General features: G+C 52.0%; 1 protein-coding gene across 1 annotated transcript in view; it reads left to right on the top strand.

Moving 5' to 3' along the window:
- Window positions 1–932: 932 nt before the first annotated feature.
- LOC141127773 (uncharacterized) overlaps window positions 933–17,731 on the top strand; it is a 32,198-nt gene continuing 15,399 nt past the window's right edge. The window contains exon 1 of the mRNA XM_073614547.1: window positions 933–1,056. Coding sequence (XP_073470648.1) covers window positions 1,023–1,056 — 34 coding nt within the window. The 5' untranslated portion in view covers window positions 933–1,022. The remainder of the gene's footprint in view (window positions 1,057–17,731) is intronic.

The following is a 17,731-nucleotide window of genomic DNA, read 5'->3' as shown; positions in this document are numbered from 1 at the left end:
GTCACCATATACACTAATCATACTCCGACCTACCTGTCACCATATACACTAATCATATACCCCGACCTACCTGTCACCATATACACTAATCATACACCGACCTACCTGTCACCATATACACTAATCACACCCCGACCTACCTGTCACCATATACACTAATCATACTCCGACCTACCTGTCACCATATACACTAATCATCCCCTGACTTACCTGTCTCCATATACACTAATCACACACCGACCTACCTGTCACCATATACACTAATCATACACCGACCTACCTGTCACCATATACACTAATCATACCCCGACCTACCTGTCACCATATACACTAATCATACACCGACCTACCTGTCACCATATACACTAATCACACCCCGACCTACCTGTCACCATATACACTAATCACACACCAACCTACCTGTCACCATATACACTAATCATCCCCTGACCTACCTGTCACCATATACACTAATCATACACCGACCTACCTGTCACCATATACACTAATCATACACCGACCTACCTGTCACCATATACACTGATAACACTCACACACAGTGTAGTGCAGTACAAGGTGTCAGTAGTATGTGGGGGATATTTGGGGTTCCATATTACAGAATATGATCTGTAGGGGGATGGGATAGTAGAATAGAAGAGATTTGTACGGTGCAGTACATGAAGGGATAAAAGTCATATTTATAGAAGGGAGTGTCTGTTTTTTTTCCGAGAAGAAGTTGTGTTGGCGGAGTGCCATTAGGAGAGAAGCCAATCACATTTCAGAGTTATTGTAGGAGGAGCAGAGCTCGTCTTTGGTGACATTCCATTGGTCTATATTCCATGTATTACATTAGTCTGTGATCAGTATCAAGAATAGTGTGAGAGGAGGAGGAGGAGTCCTCTCTGTCCTGTATATATATAATACACATGATAGTCGGTGATCACTATCAGGAGTAGTTGATCAGTGAGTGCAGAGATCAGTGTACAGCCCGGACACCGAGTACATCACCGACCCACCGAGACATGATCTGTCCATCCATTTCTCCTGTGTATGGAGGTGAGTGCCAGGGCCAGATTAAGATCATCATGGGCCTGGTGCTGAGGATTTTGGTGGGCCTTTTTATGGAAACAATATGAAAGTGCAAACATTTTTTGCTAAAACAAATTAAATCTACTCTCACCAGTAATATCAGCCGTGCAGCCTCTGAGCAGCAGCAACACCACCAATACCACCTGCTATGCAATCTCTCACTAACAGCAACATAGGGCGACCACATTTCCAAACTGCCATTCAGGGACACCCCCCTTCCCAAAAAAAAGATGAGGGGGGATGTAGTCTTGGGTTTGATGGGGAAATAGGTGGCGGGGGTGATTTTTTGGGCAAATGGCTGGTGTTAGCACTTAAAATCATCCTGACACTATGCTTGATATGGCGTCAGGATGATCAAATTCCATTATTTCTATTACTACATTGTAATATATAGTGAAATAGTTCAACTCATCATGATGCAGAATCAGTGGGAACCTGAGCTTGTCACTTGCCACCATCGCCTGCCGCCAGATGCCACCCATAGCCTGCTATCAGATACAGTGTGCCACTTAACACCTGCAACCTGCCACCAGATACAGTGTGCCACTTGCCACCAGCAGCCTGCCACCAGATACAGTGTGCCACTTGCCACCAGCAGCATGCCACCAGATATGGTGTGCCACTTGCCACCAGCAGCATGCCACCAGATATGGTGTGCCACTTGCCACCAGATAGTGTGCCACTTGCCACCAGCAGTCTGCCACCAGATACAGTGTGCCACTTGCCACCAGATACAGTGTGCCACTTGCCACAAGCAGCCTGTCACCAGATACAGTGTGCCACTTGCCACCAACAGTCTGTCACCAGATACACTGTGCCACTTGCCACCAGCAATCTGCCACCAGATATGGTGTTCCACTTGCCAACAGCAGCCTGCGACCAGATACAGTGTGCCACTTGCCACAAGCAGTCTGCCACCAGATATGGTGTGCTACTTGCCACCCACAGCCTGCTACCAGACACAGTGTGCCACTTGCCACCAGCAGCCTGCCACCAGATACAGTGTGCCACTTGCCACCAGCAGCATGCCACCAGATATGGTGTGCCACTTGCCACCAGATAGTGTGCCACTTGCCAACAGCAGCCTGCCACCAGATACAGTGTGCCACTTGCCACCAGATACAGTGTGCCACTTGCCACAAGCAGCCTGTCACCAGATACAGTGTGCCACTTGCCACCAACAGTCTGTCACCAGATACACTGTGCCACTTGCCACCAGCAATCTGCCACCAGATATGGTGTTCCACTTGCCCAACAGCAGCCTGCGACCAGATACAGTGTGCCACTTGCCACAAGCAGCATGCCACCGGATACAGTGTGCCACTTGCCACCAGCAGCCTGCCCCAGATATGGTGTGCTACTTGCCACCCACGGCCTGCTACCAGACACAGTGTGCCACTTGCCACCAGCAGCCTGCCACCAGACACAGTGTGCCACTTGCCACCAGCAGCCTGCCACCAGATACAGTGTGCCACTTGCCACCAGCAGCATGCCACCAGATACAGTGTGCCACTTGCCACCAGCAGCATTCCACCAGATATGGTGTGCCACTTGCCACCAGATAGTGTGCCACTTGCCACCAGCAGCCTGCCACCAGATACAGTGTGCCACTTGCCACCAGCAGCATGCCACCAGATACAGTGTGCCACTTGCCACCAGATACAGTGTGCCACTTGCCACCAGCAGCCTGCCATCAGATATGGTGTGCCACTTGCAAACAGAAGCCTGCCACCAGATACAGTGTGCCACCTGCCACCAGATACAGTCAGCAGCCTGCCACCAGACACAGTGTGCCACTTGCCACCAGCAGCATGCCACCAGATAGAGTGTGCCACTTGCCACCAGCAGCCTGCCACTGCCTCCAGAACTCTGCCCAGACAGATAGGAGGGACAAGGCCTGTATAGTCAATCAAATCCCTGGAGCCCCTACCCCTCCTGAGCTGGGATGGTATGGCCGTGTGTGTATGCCAGGAGTATTGATTAGACCAAGTTCTACAGGGGGTTGTGTGTACAAGCCTTTGGGCTCACACTGGTGTGCTGCAGTCGGCCGCACTGCTTGTGTATCTGCAGTTTTAGCTGCAGTCCTATTGATATATATCAGGTTGCAGGTTTTGCTGCATTTTCTGACAGTGCGCCAAAGATAAGATGCAGCATGCAGGAATTTTGGTGCGCTTTCAGAAAAAAACACACAACCTAATAGAAATCAATAGGACTGTGAGTAAAACGCAGGAAAACTGTGGATACACCAGCAATGGGCCAAAACATAGCAAACCAGTGTGAACCCTTCCTAAAAGCACAAGGGACCGAGTACTACCACAAGCTGAGGACACAATTCTTAACACTTTGGCTGCAGTTATAAGAGCTACTGCTGGAGGAATAAGTTAAAAAGGAGGGGAAGGGAGATAAGAATCACTGAGCTCACATTTGGATGGTCCCTGGAGGCTCATCACTCAGAGATATCTGCCGCTGTTCTGTTCATAATTTCCCACCCACACGGCTCCTTCTTCACTACACAGCCACAGACTTCACAGAGTGAGAGAGGGGAGGGGAAAGGCAGAGCCGACTCAGCCTCTCCCATTTGTGTAGGGGGGAACTGTGCACTGTGACACTGTAATAAACACAGTGAGCAAACACAGATGCAGCCAGACACCCCTACATTTACACACAGCTTCTCCTGTCCCATAGAAGTTTATGGACAGGAGAAAATCGGCCTTTTACTGCTGACTGGGAGGGCCGATTTTAAGGCAGGGGCCTGGAGCTGCAGCTCCATCAGCCCCTATGTTAATCCGGCCCTGGTGAGTGCACATCCCGGGGGGGCAGAGCCATGACAGCGGGGGAGGGAGGGAGGACAGTGATGTTTGGGGGGGTAGAATGTTATTTATATACTGGGGGGTTCATCATATCTCCGGGTTAGCGGAGGAATTACTGTGTGTGTAGGGGGAGGGGGGTGCAGAGATGTGTGTAGGGGGAGGGGGGGTGAGGTGTGTAGGGGGAGGGGGGTGCAGAGATGTGTGTGTAGGGGGAGGGGGTGCAGAGATGTGTGTGTAGGGGGAGGGGGGTGCAGAGATGTGTGTAGGGGGGAGGGGGGTGCAGAGATGTGTGTAGGGGGAGGGGGGTGAGGTGTGTAGGGGGAGGGGGGTGCAGAGATGTGTGTGTAGGGGGAGGGGGGGTGCAGAGATGTGTGTGTAGGGGGAGGGGGTGCAGAGATGTGTGTGTAGGGGGAGGGGGTGCAGAGATGTGTGTGTAGGGGGAGGGGGGTGCAGAGATGTGTGTAGGGGGAGGGGGGGTGAGGTGTGTAGGGGGAGGGGGGTGCAGAGATGTGTGTGTAGGGGGGGAGGGGGGTGCAGAGATGTGTGTGTAGGGGGGGAGGGGGGGTGCAGAGATGTGTGTGTAGGGGGGGTGCAGAGATGTGTGTGTAGGGGGAGGGGGGTGCAGAGATGTGTGTGTAGGGGGAGGGGGGTGCAGAGATGTGTGTGTAGGGGGAGGGGGGGTGCAGAGATGTGTGTGTAGGGGGGAGGGGGGTGCAGAGATGTGTGTGTAGGGGGAGGGGGGTGCAGAGATGTGTGTGTAGGGGGAGGGGGGTGCAGAGAGGTGTGTGTAGGGGGAGGGGGGTGCAGAGATGTGTGTGTAGGGGGAGGGGGGTGCAGAGATGTGTGTGTAGAGGGAGGGGGTGCAGAGATGTGTGTGTAGGGGGAGGGGGGTGCAGAGATGTGTGTGTAGGGGGAGGGGGGTGCAGAGATGTGTGTGTAGGGGGAGGGGGGGTGCAGAGATGTGTGTGTAGGGGGAGGGGGGTGCAGAGATGTGTGTGTAGGGGGAGGGGGGGGTGCAGAGATGTGTGTGTAGGGGGAGGGGGGTGCAGAGATGTGTGTGTAGGGGGAGGGGGGTGCAGAGATGTGTGTGTAGGGGGAGGGGGGTGCAGAGATGTGTGTGTAGGGGGAGGGGGGTGCAGAGATGTGTGTGTAGGGGGAGGGGGGGTGCAGAGATGTGTGTGTAGGGGGAGGGGGGTGCAGAGATGTGTGTGTAGGGGGAGGGGGGTGCAGAGATGTGTGTGTAGGGGGAGGGGGGTGCAGAGATGTGTGTGCAGGGGGGGGAGGGGGGTGCAGAGATGTGTGTGCAGGGGGGGGAGGGGGTGCAGAGAGGTGTGTGTAGGGGGAGGGGGGTGCAGAGATGTGTGTGTAGGGGGAGGGGGGTGCAGAGATGTGTGTGTAGGGGGAGGGGGGTGCAGAGATGTGTGTGTAGGGGGAGGGGAGGTGCAGAGATGTGTGTGTAGGGGGAGGGGGGTGCAGACATGTGTGTGTAGGGGGGGGGTGCAGAGATGTGTGTGTAGGGGGGAGGGGGGTGCAGAGATGTGTGTGTAGGGGGAGGGGGGTGCAGAGATGTGTGTGTAGGGGGAGGGGGGGTGCAGAGAGGTGTGTGTAGGGGGAGGGGGGGTGCAGAGATGTTTGTGTAGGGGGAGGGGGTGCAGAGAAGTGTGTGTAGGGGGAGGGGGGTGCAGAGATGTGTGTGTAGGGGGAGGGGAGGTGCAGAGATGTGTGTGTAGGGGGAGGGGGGTGCAGACATGTGTGTGTAGGGGGAGGGGGGTGCAGAGATGTGTGTGTAGGGGGAGGGGGGTGCAGAGAAGTGTGTGTAGGGGGAGGGGGGTGCAGAGATGTGTGTGTAGGGGGAGGGGGGTGCAGAGAAGTGTGTGTAGGGGGAGGGGGGTGCAGAGAGGTGTGTGTAGGGGGAGGGGGGTGCAGAGATGTGTGTGTAGGGGGAGGGGAGGTGCAGAGATGTGTGTGTAGGGGGAGGGGGGTGCAGAGAAGTGTGTGTAGGGGGAGGGGGGGTGCAGAGATGTGTGTAGGGGGGGAGGGGGGGTGCAGAGATGTGTGTAGGGGGAGGGGGGTGCAGAGATGTGTGTGTAGGGGGGGTGCAGAGATGTGTGTAGGGGGGGAGGGGGGGTGCAGAGATGTGTGTGTAGGGGGGGTGCAGAGATGTGTGTAGGAGGAGGGGGGGTGCAGAGATGTGTGTAGGAGGAGGGGGGGTGCAGAGAGGTGTGTGTAGGGGGAGGGGGGTGCAGAGATGTGTGTAGGGGGGGAGGGGGGGTGCAGAGATGTGTGTAGGGGGGTGCAGAGATGTGTGTGTAGGGGGAGGGGGGTGCAGAGATGTGTGTGTAGGGGGAGGGGGGTGCAGAGATGTGTGTGTAGGGGGAGGGGGGGTGCAGAGAGGTGTGTAGGGGGGGAGGGGGGGTGCAGAGATGTGTGTGTAGGGGGAGGGGGGTGCAGAGATGTGTGTAGGGGGGGAGGGGGGGTGCAGAGATGTGTGTAGGGGGGTGCAGAGATGTGTGTGTAGGGGGAGGGGGGTGCAGAGATGTGTGTAGGGGGAGGGGGGTGCAGAGAGATGTGTGTGTAGGGGGAGGGGGGTGCAGAGATGTGTGTGTAGGGGGAGGGGGGTGCAGAGATGTGTGCAGGGGGGAGGGGGGTGCAGAGATGTGTGTGTAGGGGGAGGGGGGTGCAGAGATGTGTGTAGGGGGGAGGGGGAGGGGGGTGCAGAGATGTGTGTGTAGGGGGAGGGGGGTGCAGAGATGTGTGTAGGGGGGGGTGCAGAGATGGTGTGTAGGGGGGTGCAGAGGAGGTGTGTAGGGGGGGAGGGGGGTGAGATGTGTGTAGGGTGGGGGAGGGGGGGGGAGATGTGTGTGTAGGGTGGGGGAGGGGGGGAGATGTTTGGGATGCTCTGGATCAGTGTAAATGATCAGCGGTTTCCAGTTCCTGACAATATCCAGTAATTTGGCACAACCATTGAGGACCAACATTCCACAATCAACAACCTGATAACTATGGGAAGGAGATGTTCTGCACTGTGTGGGGTAAATGGTGATCACATCAGATACTGACTGGTTTTCGGACTCCAATACAGTAAAGCTGCACATTTCAGGAGGGGCCTTTTATTGTAGACAGCCTAATGCCGCGTACACGGTCGGACTTTCCGGCATACTTGGTCCGGCGGACCAGAGTGTGCCGGACAATCCGCCCGTGTGTGGGCGGCGGCGGACTTTTCCGGCGGACTTCTTCCCAAAAGCCCGCCGGACCTAGATTTGAAACATGTTTTAAATCTTTCCGTCGGACTCAGTTTCGGGCGGAAAGTCCGCTCGTGTGTGTGCTGGTCCGACGGACCAGATACAACACGAGGGCAGGGTATTGCATCTCGCGCTCGCTGCAATAGGAAAAACAAATCTTCCTATTGCGGCGAGCGCGGGGCATACCAGGCCCTTAGGTCTGGTATGGATTATAAAGGGGAACCCCGCTACGCCGAAAAAACGGCGTGGGGTCCCCCTAAAATCCATACCAGACCCCGATCCGAGCACGCAGCCTGGCCGGTCAGGAAAGGGGGTGGGGACGAGCGAGCGCCCCCCCCCTCCTGAACCGTACCAGGCCGCATGCCCTCAACATGGGGGGTGGGTGCTTTGGGGGAGGGGGGCGCCCTGCGCCCCCCCCCAAAGCACCTTGTCCCCATGTTGATGAGGACAAGGGCCTTTTCCCGACAACCCTGGCCGTTGGTTGTCGGGGTCTGCGGGCGGGGGCTTATCAGAATCTGGGAGACCCTTTAATAAGGGGGCCCCCAGATCCCGGCCCCCCACCCGCTGTAAATGAGTATGGGGTACATGGTACCCCTACCCATTTACCTAGGAAAAAAGTGTAAGTAATAAAAACACACTACACAGGTTTTTAAAATATTTTATTAAACAGCTCCGGGGGGGGATCTTCCTCCGGCTTCGGGGGTCTTCTTCCGGCTTCGGGGGTCCCGCCGCTTCATCTTCTCCCGGCGTCCGGTTGGTTCTTCTCCGCTCTCCAGCCTCTTCTCCCGGTGTCGCAGGTCTTCGGCCGGCCCCTCCGCTCTCTTCATGTAGCTCTATTGCGAGCGGAGGTCCGGGCTTCTTGGCTTCTCTTCTCTTCTCTTCCCCCAGATGTTGACACGACGCTCTCTCCGGCTGGACTGGTCTCTGAGGGCTGCGTTGTGACTTATATAGGCGGAGACCCCGCCCCCTAAAACGTCACAGTCCCAGCATGCCCAGGGACTGTGACATCATATGGGGGCGGGGTCTCCGCCTATATAAGTCACAACGCAGCCCTCAGAGACCAGCGTCGGAGAGAGCGTCGTGTCAACATCTGGGGGAAGAGAAGAGAAGAGAAGCCAAGAAGCCCGGACCTCCGCTCGCAATAGAGCTACATGAAGAGAGCGGAGGGGCCGGCCGAAGACCTGCGACACCGGGAGAAGAGGCTGGAGAGCGGAGAAGAACCAACCGGACGCCGGGAGAAGATGAAGCGGCGGGACCCCCGAAGCCGGAAGAAGACCCCCGAAGCCGGAGGAAGATCCCCCCCCGGAGCTGTTTAATAAAATATTTTAAAAACCTGTGTAGTGTGTTTTATTACTTACACTTTTTTCCTAGGTAAATGGGTAGGGGTACCATGTACCCCATACTCATTTACATAGGGTGGGGGGCCGGGATCTGGGGGCCCCCTTATTAAAGGGGGCTCCCAGATTCCGATAAGCCCCCGCCCGCAGACCCCGACAACCAACGGCCAGGGTTGTCGGGAAGAGGCCCTTGTCCTCATCAACATGGGGACAAGGTGCTTTGGGGGGGGGGGGCGCAGGGCGCCCCCCTCCCCCAAAGCACCCACCCCCCATGTTGAGGGCATGCGGCCTGGTACGGTTCAGGAGGGGGGGGGCGCTCGCTCGTCCCCACCCCCTTTCCTGACCGGCCAGGCTGCGTGCTCGGATCGGGGTCTGGTATGGATTTTAGGGGGGGCCCCACGCCGTTTTTTCGGCGTAGCGGGGTTCCCCTTTATAATCCATACCAGACCTAAGGGCCTGGTATGCCCCGCGACGGGGCTAGCAAGGTGTCAATCTCGCCGATAAAAGCGGCAAGATTGACATCCTTTTCTAGTCCCGTCGCACCTGAGTCACGTTCAAAATGAACGGACTTGTCCGTGTGTGGGCAAGTCCGTTCATTCTGAAAGTCCGCCGGAACTCCGGCGAAAGTCCGTCGGAAAGACGGGCGGACTTAGCCCGCCGGAAAGTCCCGGCGTGTGTGGGCAAGTCCGTCCGTTTTAAAGTCCGGCGCACCTGGCGGACAAAGTCCGTCAGAAAGTGTGCCGGACCAAGTAGGATAGAAAGTCCGCTCGTGTGTACGCGGCATAAGGCACACCTGTGCAATAATCATTCTGTTCAACCAACCGAGTCTTCCATTTCACCTCCCATTGCTACAAGAAAGAATTTCTGTGGCTGGGAATCTTTTCTTTCCGGGAATTTTCTTTTCTTGCTCATTTCTTTTTCGATTACATTTCTCGTACGATTCTCCCATCATTGATTAGAAAATCGTTCGTTCTTCTAAAAATTTTCAGCATGTCCGATTCCTCGAATTCGATGGCCGCATGAAAATCGTCTGTTGCTGCAGCTCCACTAATGGTGCGAAATACGAACGGAAATTCTTAGATAAGATTTTCTGAAAGAAAATTCTTTGGAGATGTGACCCGTGTATGGCCGGCCGATCACAGATTTAGGTTGGGATCACAGCGGTACAACAAACGATCTGACATTGGGGGGCTCAGGTCACATGACTTGTGCAAATCAATGATTCTCTATGGGAGTCTTAACTGGTCCGACTTTGAAAATCCTCCCTGAACTACTTTGGTCCGACTTCAGCCCATTGAAGATCATTGAAGTCGGATCCTCGTCCTCAACATCCGACATCCGACATGTGACATCCGACATGTGATTACAGCAGGAGAAAGACTTTATGTCACTCTGGGATTGTTTTGATTGGTCAAAGGAAAAGTCAGATCATCACAAAGTCGGAGCAAAGTAATATCTGTTCATTCAAGTCAGATGGAATTAGGACGGATTGTAGGAGGGCAAAGTAGGATTTTTTCCAAACACTTTCCCCCCCCAATGCACTGATATGATGAGCTATTCTGAAGCGAACTGAGAGTGGAGAGGAGGGCAGGGATGGAGGAGGAGAGGAGAGATGGAGAAGGAGAGGAGAGGAGGGCAGTGATGGAGGAGGAGAGGAGAGATGGAGAAGGAGAGGAGAGGAGGGCAGTGATGGAGAAGGAGAGGAGAGGAGGGCAGTGATGGAGGAGGAGAGGAGAGATGGAGAAGGAGAGGAGAGGAGGGCAGTGATGGAGGAGGAGAGGAGAGGAGGGCAGTGATGGAGGAGGAGAGGAGAGGAGGGCAGTGATGGAGGAGGAGAGGAGAGGAGAGGAGGGCAGTGATGGAGGAGGAGAGGAGAGGAGAGGAGGGCAGTGATGGAGGAGGAGAGGAGAGGAGGGCAGTGATGGAGGAGGAGAGGAGAGGAGGGCAGTGATGGAGGAGGAGAGGAGAGGAGGGCAGTGATGGAGGAGGAGAGGAGAGGAGGGCAGTGATGGAGGAGGAGAGGAGAGGAGGGCAGTGATGGAGGAGGAGAGGAGAGGAGGGCAGTGATGGAGGAGGAGAGGAGAGGAGGGCAGTGATGGAGGAGGAGAGGAGAGGAGGGCAGTGATGGAGGAGGAGAGGAGAGGAGGGCAGTGATGGAGGAGGAGAGGAGAGGAGGGCAGTGATGGAGGAGGAGAGGAGAGGAGGGCAGTGATGGAGGAGGAGAGGAGAGGAGGGCAGTGATGGAGGAGGAGAGGAGAGGAGGGCAGTGATGGAGGAGGAGAGGAGAGGAGGGCAGTGATGGAGGAGGAGAGGAGAGGAGGGCAGTGATGGAGGAGGAGAGGAGAGGAGGGCAGTGATGGAGGAGGAGAGGAGAGGAGGGCAGTGATGGAGGAGGAGAGGAAAGGAGGGCAGTGATGGAGGAGGAGAGGAAAGGAGGGCAGTGATGGAGGAGGAGAGGAGAGGAGGGCAGTGATGGAGGAGGAGAGGAGAGGAGGGCAGTGATGGAGGAGGAGAGGAGAGGAGGGCAGTGATGGAGGAGGAGAGGAGAGGAGGGCAGTGATGGAGGAGGAGAGGAGAGGGGAGGAGGAGAGGAGGGCAGTGATGGAGGAGAGAGGAGGGAGGAGGAGAGAATTCATATATAATAAAATGTCATATGAGGACCTATAACTACATCATCCATCCAGCTCTTGCAGTACAGGAGTTGTTAGTAGATCTATCTGGAGATTGTACAATCAGATGCAGTAGCAGCAATTATTTTGGGGGAGGGGCACAAACCCCCCTGGTCAGGAGCCCAGAACTTACCCCATGTATGGTGGGCAGGACTTCCCTCCGGGCGATTGGCAGCGACTTCCCCCTCCCCCGCTCTCCTTCTCAGCATCAAGGCAGCTTCCGCTGTGCGTCTCCTCCCCCTCAGCCAATTGGAATGCTTCTCCTTTCAACCAATTTGAAAAACGGCTCTCAGACCCGCTTCCCGATTGGCAGGGAGGAGAATCAGTGTGACCATAGCAAATATTGAAGATGGAAGCTGATTGGTTGCCTCTTTGTTTCAGTTCTAGTAATTCCCCCTCCCCCACAGCAACCAATAAGATTCCTTGGGGAAGATTGTAAATCAGAAACACCGATAAATCCCAGAATACCTTCACCGATCCGACAACAGAGGAGCCCTGGAAATAAGTGCAGTTCCCTCCTCCTCCACAGGGGGGACACAAAGCAAGGACTGGCAGTCAAAGCATATTGCAGTTCCCTCTTCCTCCATAGGGTGGCAGCACACACAGCTCCAGGGACTGCAGTTCCCTCTTCCTCCATGGGGTGGCAGCAAATATACAATTCCATGGAATGTCAGTCGGTTCCTCCGGTGTGTTTTCTCTCCGGTGTGAGATGAAATCTCCGGACACTCCCCGCTCTTCTCACCCCACATCTCCGCTTCCCGCTCATCACATCCCCCTACAGATCTCCGGTGTTCTCCAACACACAATACGATCTCCTCTCTCTCTCCATCGCCTCTCCTCTGACACTTCTTATACACTCAACCAATCAGCACCCTTCATGTCAGTCCCCGCCCATGAGCCGTGTGCAGTGGTGGGCGCGGTCACAGCAATGTCTCCATGTTCTGATTGGCTGTACACAGTATTAGATCAGATACAATGTATCTAGTTATATCTTTATAGGAAATATATAGAGAGGAGTGTACAGGGAGGGGGAGGGATAAGAGTTACATCACGTGATCTCACATTTCTCTGATCACAGGAGGAAAAACTGATTTAACCCCTTATCTACCAGAACAATTTTATCATTTTTGCACACATGGTAAAGTCTGCATTTTTTTAAATAGAAATGACTGCAACAGCCCAAAAGGTATTTATTCTCTGAAAGCAGAGGCCCTGGATATATATATACAGTATATACACATGTAGGGGACAGGATCTCCTTTTTGAACCCCCTGTATAGAGAGGAGTGATCACCACATGTGGGTCAGATTGCTGCGGCAGGAAGGAGACTCCTAAAGCCTCGTACACCATAAGAAAATCAGAAGGGAAAATTCATAAAGCTTCTTTCACACCAAGGCGCTTTACAGGTGATGCAATGCTAAAAATAACACCTGCATATCGCCTGTATAGCGCCTCTCCTGTGTCTCCAGTGTAGGAGCCCGAGGACTTTCACACTGGGGCGGTGCGCTAGCAGGACGGTAAGAAAAATTCCTGCAAGCCGCATCTTTGCAGCGCTGTAGAAGCGGTGTATACATTGCTCCTACAGCGCCCGTTTTAACCCTTTTTCAGGCCGCTAGCAAGGCTTAAAACCACCCGGCTAGCGGCCAAATAGTGGTGCTAAGTAAGAAGCGTAAGACAAGCTCTCTGCGGATTTTCGGATCGTTAGTACGGTGCTTTTAACAGCCGATTTCTCTTTTTCGGATGTGAACCCAACCTCTGATTTTCGGATGGTCAGTACTGAAATCACACAAAAGTTGAAAGTACAAACACACATGATAATATTCAAGGAACGACCGGGAAGAGGTCGGTGTTGTAAACTACCGTTCATAATCTAGAATTAACATTCGTGATGCGGCAATTGATGAAATGTCGAAATGCATCGCACAATTCTCATCTTCTATAATGGGATAATAATGAAGCTGCTTTGCTGGTGATACTGATGGAGTTATGCCAAACTTATTTTAACCGCTTCAGCAACGGAAGATTTTACCCCCTTCCTGACCAGAGCACTTTTTGCGATTTGGCACTGTGTTGCTTTAACTCACAATTGTGCGGTCGTGCGACGTTGTTCCCAAACAAAATTAACGCCCTTTTTTTCCCACAAATAGAGCTTTCTTTTGCTGGTATTTGATCACCTCTGCGGTTTTTATTTTTTGTGCTATAAACAAAAAAAGAGCGACAATTTTGAAAAAAACGCAATATTTTTTACTTTTTGCTATAATAAATATCCCCCAAAAATATATAAAAAACTATTTTTTTCCTCAGTTTACACCGATATGTATTCTTCTACATATTTTTGGTAGAAAAAAATCGCAATAAGCGTATATTGATTGGTTTGCGCAAAAGTTATAGCGTCTACAAAATAGGGGATAGATTTATGGCATTTTTATTATTTATTTTTTTTATTAGTAATGGCGCGATCTGTGATTTTTACCGGGACTGCAACATTATGGCAGACACATCTGGCACCTTTGACACTATTTTGGGACCATTGTCATTTATAGAGTGATCAGAGCTATAAAAATGCACTGATTACTGTGTAAATGACACTGGCAGTGAAGGGGTTAACCACTAGGAGGCGATGAAGGGGTTAAATATGTCCTAGGTAGTGATCCTAGATGTGAGAGGGATGGGCTACAACTCGCATGACAGTGATCTCTGCTCCCGATGACAGGGAGCAGTGATCTCTGTCATGTCACAAGCCAGAACGGTGAAATGCCTTGTTTACATAGGCACTTCCCCATTCTGAGGCTCCGTGACACGATCGCCGGGAGACGGTCATGCTGTACGCAGTGCTATCCCAGCCTCTTAAAGGGGACATACAGGTACGTCCATTTGCCCACCACTGCCATTGTTGCGACATATGTCAGCAAGTAGTTAAAAGGCATTTGTTTTGTAGTGATATAAATAATATTAATATTATGGTTGTTGTTTGATTTTTTGGGGAAGTTACCACAACACCTTTTTCCCCACACAAATAGAGATTTCTTTTGGTGGTATTTGATCACCTCTGCGATTTTTATTTTTTGCGCTATAAAAAAAAAATAGTGTCAATTTTGAAAAAAAAACAATATTTTTTACTTTTTGCTATAATAAATATCCCCCACATTTAAAAAAAAAAATCTCCCTGAGTTTAGGCTGATATGTATTCTATATAAAAAGATAAATGGCATTTTTATTATTATTTTTTTTTTTACTAGTAATAATGGTGGTGATCTGTGATTTTTATCGGGACTGCGATATTGCGGTGGACAGATCGGACACTTTTGACACTTTTTTGGGACCATGGACATTTATACAGTGATCAGAGCTAAAAATAGCCACTGATTACTGTATAAATGTCACGGGCAGGGAAGGGGTTAACACTAGGGGGCGATCAAGGGGTTAACTGTGTTCCCTAGGTGTGATCTAACTGTGGGGGGAATGTGGCTGACTACTTAGTATGAACATACAATCTGTCTCCTCTCCCCTGACAGAACTGGGATTTGTTTGTTTACACACACAGATCCCATTTCTCGCTCTGTCCCGCACGATCGTGGGTGCCCGGCTGTCATCACACCCGCCGGGCATGCGCATCGGCTCCGAGGACGCGCTGCGGGCCTCCTAGGGCGTCTTAAAGAGCCAATGTACAGCTACGACGGTTCGCCCAGGGGAGCCAATCTGCCTCAGTATAACTGCGGGGGCTGGTCGGGAAGCGGTTAATTTTCCATTGTGATGTTTTTAATGTAACTGCCGACTCCCAAACTGTCATTTGAAGAAACACACATAGCCGAGCATTATTCTACACCATTATTTTATCACCCAGAAACAAAAAACAACAGAAATTAAATTAGAGATGCGATCTGCCATCCAAATAAAAATATAACTTAACAAAAAAGTGTGAATCAACGCTCACCAAACTTCTACTAACATGAAATTAGCAGAAGGGGCCCAAAGGGTGGCGCTCGAGAAATGAACTTCCTCTTTATACTCTCGTAGTACATCACTACGTTCGTGTTTGTGGAACGACAATTTGCAGATAGTATGCAAGAAAAAATCCTGCACACGCGCTTTTCACAAAAATCAGACACTCGATCGTACAACAATCAAACCGCGTGTACGAGGCTTAAAGTGGAGTTCCACACAAAAATGGAACTTCCGCTTTTTGGAACCCTCCCCCCCCTCCGGTGTCACATTTGGCACCTTTCAGGGGGGAGGGGGGGGGTGCAGATACCTGTCTAAGACAGGTATTTGCACCCACTTCCGGCATAGACTCCCACGGGAGTCTACGCCTCTTCCTGTCCCTCCGCACTGTCTCCTGGGAAACACACAGCTCCCAGGAGATAGCGGGGACCAGTTACGATGCGCAGCGCGACTCGCGCATGCGCAGTAGGGAACTAGGAAGTGAAGCCGCAACGCTTCACTTCCTGATTCCCTCACCTAGGATTGCATTGCTGGACTATGGGACAGGTAAGTGGCCATTTATTAAAAGTCAGCAGCTGCAGTATTTGTAGCTGCTGGCTTTTAATATTTTTTTTTTTAGGTTGATTTAGGTGGACTCCCTCTTTAACTCAGGTTCCTTTCACTCTGTATTGGCTCAGCAGCCTTAGAGAACTGTCACACTGACAGCGCAGCCGCATCAGCGGTAAAGCACTGCTAGTTTTAGCAACAATTTACCATCATTTTAGAGGCATTTTTAAGCCCCACTAGTGGCCCAATAAATGGTTAAAAGCGCTGAAATGTGCCACTGCCGCACAGGTGGATACACCGCTCCTAAAGCGCCCCAAAGATGCTGCTTGCAGGACTTTTTTTAACATCGCGCATCGCTCCAGTGTGAAAACTCTCGGGGTCTCACACTGGGACTACAGGGGAGGCATTTTTCAGGTGCTTTTTTTAGCACTAAAGAGCCTGAAAAACGCCTCCGGTGTAAAAGGGGTCTTATGATTGGGATCTACCCGGCTCTGATCTGTACACAGAGGACTTTCATCTCCCTCTGGACCTCAGAAAAGTGTCTTCCAGCATTACTGATAAAGTGACTTAGAGGCCGTCTTCATCAGATATGAACAGGCCAATAGAAACTGGAGTGACATCTCTTCTTGCTGTCAGATGGCCGCAGTCTTCTCTTCCCTTCTCTCCTCCCATGCTCATCTCCAGGACTTCTCCAGAGCCTCTCCCATCCTCTGGAACTCCCTACCCCCAATCAAGCTATTTCCTACTCTGTCCACTTTTAGGTGATCCCTGAAAACTCATCTCTTCAGGGAAGTCTATCTCCTCTTCAACTAATAACCAAATCTTCTATTTCTCCCATCAGTACATCCCTCACAGTTATTACCTTTTCTTCCACCAGCCTCTCCCTATTAGATTGTAAGCTCCCAGGAGCGAGGCCCTCCTAACCCTCTTCTATTGAATTGTATTGTCTCTCTTATATTGTAAAGTGCTGTACAAACTGTTGGCACCATATAAATCCTGTATAATAATAATAATACCCGGCCCTGCTAGGATCACCTCCTAAGGCCGGGTTCACATTGAAGCACAGAGCGGCTCACAGCGGGGGGTCCGGTGCTCCCCCTTCACCATTTCAGGTCTGATTTCTGCCCGAATTTTTGTCTGAATTCAGACATGAAACAGACCAGAAGATACACAGGACTCCTCTACAAATCACTCCGGAGATATGTGAACCGGCTCCATAGAGAACCGATCACAATCTCCTGACATGTGAATTGGATGCGGAGAAATAAACATCCAATTCACAAAGGTGTGAGCCCAGCCTAAGTGTTTTTATCTGAGCCCTGAAGACCTGACTTATCCTTTCTGATCTCCTGTCCATCTGTCAGCCCCTCCCCCCCACCCCCCAAAAAAATAAAAAATCAAGTTATATTTTTGCTTAAAATACAGTAAAATTATTATTAATAATGAAAAACACAATTCCTGATAAATCGAAAAGATAGAACTGTATGGAGTTAATAAATGAAGCTCTTTGTGTGGATGAGATCTTGGGGGTCATTCACACGGGCGCTGTGCTCTGTACAGTGTGAATCTGTGGTTTATTACTTTGTACAGGTGATATACCTCCTCCGCCTGTCAAATGCTCTCTGAAGAGTGATCTAAATACTGACCACTCTTCAGAGAACAAAGCACACATGAATGAGCCCCTAATTTATCTTTATTTTTAGAATTTTATAACTTTTTTAAGTGTTTTCTATTTTTAAATGTTTTAGGCCCCTTTCACACAATCGGACCGTTCAGGTCCGCCTGTCAGTTTTGACGGCGGACCTGAATGGGCGATCCATGTTTGCCTATGGAGCGTCGAATGTCAGCGGAGACATGTCCGCTGACATCCGACCCCGTCCGATCCGCTAAAAGCAGACGGATGGCTCTACGTCCAGATCCGTCGCTATCGGATCGGGTGAGATCTGACGAAAACGGACATGCTGTCCGTTTTCGTCCGATCCCTCCATAGGCGGCAGTGGCGCCTGACAAGCCCCTCCCCGCTCAGTGAGCAGAGAGGGACCTGTCATCCGCCGGCTCAGCGGAGATCAACAAACAGATCTCCCGCTCAGCCGGCG

This window comes from Aquarana catesbeiana, linkage group LG02 (genome assembly GCF_042186555.1).
Source record: "Aquarana catesbeiana isolate 2022-GZ linkage group LG02, ASM4218655v1, whole genome shotgun sequence".
NCBI classification, from domain to species: Eukaryota; Metazoa; Chordata; class Amphibia; order Anura; family Ranidae; genus Aquarana; species Aquarana catesbeiana.
This window is presented reverse-complemented; position numbering and strand designations above follow the sequence as displayed.